This window comes from Onychomys torridus, chromosome 4 (assembly GCF_903995425.1).
Source record: "Onychomys torridus chromosome 4, mOncTor1.1, whole genome shotgun sequence".
Classification (NCBI taxonomy): Eukaryota; Metazoa; Chordata; class Mammalia; order Rodentia; family Cricetidae; genus Onychomys; species Onychomys torridus.
Genome location: NC_050446.1, coordinates 15,499,180 through 15,506,679, shown reverse-complemented (window position 1 = coordinate 15,506,679; position 7,500 = coordinate 15,499,180). Strand labels below are relative to the sequence as shown.

Here is a 7,500-nt window from a genome sequence, read left to right as displayed (position 1 = left end):
AGTGAGTAAGTTCCTACTCTTCTAACACAGTCTGGCCAAAACCTAGGCAGAGAGACCCTATATGGGAGTCTGCAGGAAACTTTGGAAGTCTGGGCTGTGCCAAGATGGTGAGTTCTCCTGTCCCGGGGACCCAGCTTGACTAGACCAATGCTGGCTTTCTGTTGCCTGCTTGAACTGACGTTGACCAAGAGTTGAAGCCCTCAGCCTGGATATGCAGCTTCACACACACCTACCTACATCATTGGTCCCTCTTGGACTTCAGTCTAGCTTCCTAGCTGCTCAGACTGCCACAGCCAGAGGATCCTCTGTGGTCTGACTCAGAGGGAACATGCCATCAAACAGGCTTGCCTTAAGGCTGTGCTGCTATTAGTCTACCTGGGCTAGAGGAATTCACTGTTCTTTACTGCTCCAAGTGTGGTCCGGGGACCAGCAGCATTATCAAGACCCGGATGAATGTTTCAAAAGCAGTCTCAGGCTTCATGCCAGACCTGGAGAACAAGACTCACTGTCTTAACAAGAATGCAGGGTATAGAAATGTGCATTAGAGAGTGGGAATGCACTGGGGAAATGACTTGATGGGTGAAGCACTTGCCATGCAAACGTGAGGATCTGAGTTCAGCTCCCCAGAACCCACACAAAACTGGACACAGTAGAACACATCTATAATCACAGTGGTCCTATGGTGAAATGGGAAACCCACACATATGAAACCCACAGAGTAAGGACGACTGACCTGGTGTATCAGTTCCTAAGCCTGGCTTACTACTTGAATCACTTCAAGCACTAGAGACTAAGGACAGGGGAAAATACTTACCAAGTGATTCAGATGTGCAGGCATGATTTGCCATCTATGACTTTAACTAAACTATTTTTAAAGAATAATGCTTACGTTACAAAAGAAATCCAATCTACTGCAGAAAAAATGTTAAGGATATTAGCAGTCATTGACAATCCTGTCAGTCAAAAATGAGTGCTGTGGGAGCACCAATAGTCTTTGTTCCCGTGTGTGTGTCTCTATTCAGCTATGAATTTAGTTGTGATTACAATGAGCACAGTATTTATAGCCTACACTTTTCACTTCATATATTTGGAAATTTTGCGCCATAAATGCCATCATTAACGAGCATATACTTCTTATTTACTGAATGCGTCGTTCCCTTTCAGCCAATTGCCTATTATTGGACATTGAGAGTATTTCCAACTTCCCAACCTTGTAAAAATATTCAATTGAACTCTTTTATAGCTAAACATTTGGGCAATCCTTTACCTCTCCCTGGAACATAGAACAGCACAAGCAATCACAGAACAGACAGAGGCTTGGTGCCTGACTCACAACATCAGCATTTGTACAGGATCGTCCCTGTCATCAGCGCCCTGTCATCCTTCACTCTCAACAGGCCTTACACTTTTACCCAATCACTTCCAGTGGTGACAGAATCAGATAACCAGTAATAAAAGCCACTTGGGCTACAGACCCACTTCTTATCATGCCAGACCGTGGATCTCAGTGACACCAAGGTGTCTGAATTCCTGCATTCAGCATCGACCTTGTCTTCCTTAACTGGCTCCCACAGTATCACTTCTTCCAACTCCAAGTCTCGTTTCTACCCACATTCTTCTTTTCTATCTCATTTTCTATTTCCTTACATAATGACTTCTTTTTTATCCCCCTTCCTGCTTGGCATGAATCGGATCTACTCAGTAAGCCTCAGGCCCAGCCGTCCCTGCATTTACTCTTGGGAACTGTTCTGCCTGGATCTGTTCTGAGTTTCTTGTGTGCTATTCTGGACTGGACTTTCTGGCTGATCATTTTAGTGGAGAACTCCGGGATAGCATACTCCTCCAGGAAGGAGCACAGTCCTATGAATCTTCTGTGGCTCAGGGTTTATATAGGTCACTCTCTTCACATCACAGTGCTCATTTTCAAAAGCACAAGTCTCGGTTTATCAATCCTGTTCTGATTTTCACCTGGAAAAAAAAGAGAGGTGTTTGGAAAGACTCTTCACATGTGTCAGCAGCTCCGGTTCCCAGGAATGATGCTCCTAACCTTCAAACCCGGCCTGTTCTCCCCAGCTAAGTTGTTCTTCCCTATGCTAAGCATCTTCCCTGCCAAGTGACTGGGACAGAGCAGGTTGACTGTCCAGCCAGGCTGGGAAATGGAACTGGATCTGCCCTGAGGTTATCCCCAATCTGTGGAGCACCTACCTCTGAGCCTGGGAAGTAAGACGGTAGGCTATTCAGGTGAATCTGCTCTCTAGATTCTAAGAATTGGCATCAGCAGATGGATGAGTCCTAGGCTCACACCTCTGCCAGCTAAACCTGATCTAATGGCCAGAAATAAGGAAAAGGCAGAGCTGCCTAGAGCTGGGAGGGTGGGGAGACCATGGTGGATTCTGTAATGCCTAGGGGTGGGGACAGCTTGTGGCTGGGTAACTCTGAGCCCCAGGATGGCTGCTCCCAAATACCCACCTCTGCTTTTCTGACAGCTTTTTACTTCTTTTCCCCAGTAAAGACCAGACACTCTAACTGCAGGAATGTGCTCCCTTCCCATGGCAAGATACTATATGTAAGTGATTTTTCTCAATCAAGGGTTCAGGGGAATCACACGAGAAGGGGAAAGGCTGAGTCAAAGGAATGAAGCTCCCTTTGGCCACAAAAACTCAAGCATTGAAAAAATCACTCTTCATCTTTGTCAATAACAACAGCCCTCTTTCCTGGTGGCAGACTAAGAAATTTGTAAGGAGAGTATTGTTAAGTCCATTTTACAGATCTGGAAATTGAGGCTCCAATAGGTTGTATAATTTTCCTCCATGCCATACAACTATCCAGAAGCAGAGGGTGGGCTTAGACTCCATGTTCTCTGAACTGATATATCTAAATCTTAGAAAGCTCAAACAATCTTGAGTCCCAGTGGCAGCATCTTTATGGTGACCTTAACTGATACCTGGATCTATAAAAATTAAAAAAAAAAAAAAAAAAGTTTCACTATAGCCCTGGCTAGCCTGAAACTTGCTATGTACGTTCAGGTGACCTCAAACTCACAGAGCTCTGCTCACCTCTGCCTTCCAAGTGCTGGGATTAAAGAATTTACCACCACACTGCTTCCTTGACAATAACTTAGTGGTGTTTAAATAGAATGCTCCAGCAGGAGAACCATTAAGTCCCGCCCACTTCCCCAAGTCTGCAAAGAATGTCAGGTGGCAAGGTCTTCACTGACCTTTGTTCTGAATGAACAAGTGAGCCTGCTTTAAAAACAATGGTGGAGCTGTTCTTAAACAGCCATTACCAGCTGTGGCAGAGTCAGAAAGGCTCCTGGAGGTGGTGGCATTGTTCCAGATGTTCTACTCTCAAAGGTATTGGGAGCTCCCTGGGCTCTGAGAGCAATTGATGGGCATCTTTGGAACCAGCTGGGCAACTAGGCTAATAACAGGCATGGTTTTGATGTTTCACGTGTGTGACAGTTTCTCCCCAGCTTCCCTGATGCATACTTACCCTCCCAGGCAGGTCATTAGATACACAGCCATCCCCAATGACTAATCAGGTCCTGATCTAGATCTGGTTCAGCCTCCTATATTTGGTCCACCCAGAGTTTACCTCACCATGGCCAGAATGGGGTCAGAATCTAGTGACATAGACTTTATTTTCAGATTTCTCTTTTTTTTTTTTAAGTTTACAAAGCAAATCACACTTAGTACATCCTCAATTCCTTCTTTAGTGAGTGATTCTGCCAAAAAAAAAAAAAACAAAACAAAAAAGCAGGCCCAGAAAAATCTGCGATAGGACGCACTGTGTCCCTGGGATACCTGAGTCTCAAAGCAACTACTCAGACAGCCATAAAAACATCCTCTGTCTCTTCATGAGAAGGCACTGGCTACTGTCACTTACAGGAGCCTCTGACAACCATGAGCCTAGGAAACCTGTTCTTGCTTTGGGACAGAACTGTTTCTGCCCTTATTGGAACAGTGTCTCTCTCCTCTCTGGAAATGGTGAGTTCACCAAAGGCTCAGTGTGGTGGTCCAGAGTGCAGGGATTGAAAGACACAATGATCCCCGAAGGCAGCAGGCCGTTAACCTTGCCCTCCTATTTCAGAATCAAAGATGCGCATCAAAAGGTTTTGTACACACGGAATGGCCAGCTCCTGGTGGGGGACCCTGATTCAGACAACTGTAGCCCAGGTGAGCCTCCTGGGGCTTCTCTTCTGAGACTTGCCCAATCTCTACCTGTTACAGGCCCTTGACTCATTTCTTCTCTCATGCTGTCCCTAAGATAATGAGAAGAGGTGAGAGGCAGCTCCAGCCTGTCCTGGTGGGTTCTGCTCACCCTATGCAGAAATAGGCCAGGTGTGCCCAGGCCAGCTGCTCCTTGCTGAGCCATATCTTGCTAAAAGCCTTCCATCTGGGGTCCCCTCACTGCCTGAACTGCATTCTCTCTTACCCCGCAGAGAAGATCTGTATCCTTCCTAACCGAGGCCTGGACCGCTCCAAGGTGCCCATCTTCCTGGGGATCCAGGGAGGAAGTTGCTGCCTGGCATGTGTTGAGACAAGAGAGGGGCCATCCCTGAGGCTGGAGGTGAGAGACCCCTCCTCATTCTGGAGGACACACAAAGTCAGTCTTGCCCCAAGATTGCAATAGCATCTTTGCGCCCGCATGTCCTCTCTCTTGTCCTCCATCTCTCTCTTTGCCTCCAGCAAGGGGATCCTCACCTTTTGGTATCTACAGAAGGAACATCCTTGAGTAAAGCTCTTATCTATTGAGTTCTTTGGCCGAGCTCCTGAGCTGTTAGGACCTGACACCCCAAATAGAGCACTCATCTCATCTCATAGCTGGCTCTCTTCTCCCCACAGGATGTGAGCATCGAGGACCTATACAAGGGCGGTGAACAAACCACCCGTTTCACCTTTTTCCAGAGAAGCTTGGGCTCTGCCTTCAGGCTCGAGGCTGCTGCTTGCCCTGGCTGGTTCCTCTGTGGCCCAGTTGAGCCCCAGCAGCCAGTGCAGCTTACCAAAGACAGTGAACCCTCTACCCGTACTGAGTTCTACTTTGAACAGAGTCGGTAAGGAGTCATGAGACTGAAGTCCAACTTTGTACCCCCAAACTGAGCCCATCTTGCTCAGAGTCTGTGGAAGGCAGAATGACGTCCACCAATGATGTCTAAAAGCCTTAATCCCCAGAGTCTGTAACTATGTTACATTAAATGGCAAAAGGGATGTTTCCTTCATGGTCCATTTGACCCAATGAAATCATATGAGGCCTCATGAGAAAGAAGGCGTCAGAAAGAGACTGGGGTAAACGTCGCTACTAAGTTTGAGGATAGAGCTAGGGACCATGAGATGATGGATGCAAGTGATTTCTAGAAACTGGAAAGGGCAAGAGCTCTCCTGACACCGATTTCAGAGTTTTCTGGCCCTCAGAATTGTACAATAATATACTTCCATTGTTTTAAGCCGCCGAGTCTGTGGTAGTTTATTGAAGCAGCCTAGTAAGACCTGTGTTTCATATCAATTCAGAGGGCATAGGTACCCTGGTGATTTCTTGGAAAGACACCCGCAGATTTTCTTGGATGTTAGGTCCAGGGTCCAGTGGAGTCCCTGTGCTGAGGGGATGTCACAACCCAGAATATCAGGCTCAGCTCTTCTGAGGGCTTATAGTTGCTCCCTTTGCCCAAGAGCCCCAGCAATTTTTCATTAGAAAACCTGTGTCCCTGCTCTAACATGACACTATCTAGCCTGTACTGTCCTGGTTCAGTAAGGGGTCAGCTGCTGGCCCTCTTTTGTGTCACCAGTGTCTGGAGCAGTGCTGGAGCACAAAAGGTTCTGCATACGAAATCTTGACTGGGAAGGTGACCATGAGGTTCTGGTTAGATGCTCCGGATGTGATCCAAAGAGAGATGCAGTGCAAGGTGAACTGATGAGGGGGGGGCGACCCGGGAAGAACAGGGCTGCACAAAGGGACTCAAAGGAAAACGAGCTTCCCTGTCAGAGGACATGGGGTCAACCATTCTAGGTAGAATCAACAGTTCAGGAAGGTGTGATGGAGGAGAGCCCCAGGCATGTCGGGGGTATGGTATGTCATCTGTTTGGCTGGAACCCAAGGCTTGCGGTTAAGGAGTTGCTGAAAATTAAAACAGGAAGATGGGTGGAGTCCAATTATGAATGACTTGAAAAGGAGTTTAGGCCGTATCTGGGAGGGCCAGAGGAATCATCTGGTATTCCAAGCAGGGCTCCTGTGATCATCCCTGAAATGACCTGGAAGCTACCAGAGCCTCTATTCAGCCCCGCATCCTCACCCCACAATCAGGTACCTCCAGAGGTCAGTTTCTGTGCTCTGGTCCCATGGGTAGCCTGACCCATCTTCTCACAGCGGTGCATGCCTCCTTCTGTTGTGAGCTAGAAGACAAACACATAAGCCTAGGCATGTTAGAGTTTATCTGAGTGATTCGTGAGTCAGGCAGCACCAAATGACAAGGGATTTACCAAAGGGGGCTCATTGGAGGATAGGGGGATGGTTTTAGAAGGCATTCAGGAAACAAGGGGAAGAAAAATTTGATTGCTTCAAGTGGAAAGTCCCAGCTTAAATGTTAGTCAGTAGTTTCTAATTGTTTGAGCTTCTAATTAGAGGTTAGTTGGCAGTTTCTGGTTAATCTAAGTTTCATTTTCTTAGACTATGACCATTCTCTGAGCTGCACATTGGTGTGGTAAAGTAGGAACTAAGACTTAGAATAGGCTCGCAGTTAATTATTTTAACAATGATCATTCATTCTTGTTGGTCTCTGTGATCTGTGCCCATGGGCCACCCAGGCACATCAGGCCTCCTGGCACCAGCAGACAAAAGATAATTTTTCAGGATCTGGTATTTGCTAAGTGTACACTGGTGCTGGAGAGAAGACCCAAAGACCTTGAAGGCATGGCCCCTGCCCTTCAAGGACACACAGTGTACAGGAAAGGGACCTGACATTATAAAGCAGATCACCTTATTTCAGACTGGGCAGGACTGAGGCTTAGCTTAGTGGGAGATCACTTGCCTGACATGTCCAACTAGGGGAAACAAACACACTCTGGGGATGTTGAAGTAGCTTCAGTGGAAAAGGCATTCATTTGCTCATGAGCCTGAGTTTGATTTCTGGAGCCCATATGGTGGAAGGAGAGAACCAACTCTGGAAGTTGTCTTCTGACCTCCACATGTGGGCCATGGTGCATCCCTACCACCACCCCAATATACCAAGATAAATAAATAAATTAGAAAAATTAAAAAAAAAAAAAAAAAACTAATGTCCTGCAGAGCTCTGGTAGAATTAGTGGTAGGCTGTTATGGTACTGGGGGGGGGGGGGGGGGGGGGGCAGGGTATCAAAAATCAAAAATGGAAGAAGCTACTTCTGACAGGTAGAATTCAGGAACTCCAGGGATGCTTTTCTGCCATATCCCAAGACTTAAATTCCTTCTCCTCCCAAGAAAAGCCACACCATCTTCTCAACCCGGTTACAGATGTTATTATTATGTAAA

General features: G+C 46.8%; 1 protein-coding gene across 1 annotated transcript; it reads left to right on the top strand.

The window, feature by feature from the left end:
* Positions 1–2,515: 2,515 nt before the first annotated feature.
* Il1f10 (interleukin 1 family member 10) lies at positions 2,516–5,108 on the top strand. Its single transcript, XM_036183413.1, has 4 exons — positions 2,516–2,566; positions 4,090–4,175; positions 4,442–4,569; positions 4,845–5,108. The coding sequence occupies exons 1-4, from the start codon at positions 2,535–2,537 to the stop codon at positions 5,055–5,057; spliced, it is 459 nt and encodes a 152-aa protein (XP_036039306.1). The 5' UTR covers positions 2,516–2,534; the 3' UTR covers positions 5,058–5,108.
* Positions 5,109–7,500: the final 2,392 nt, after the last annotated feature.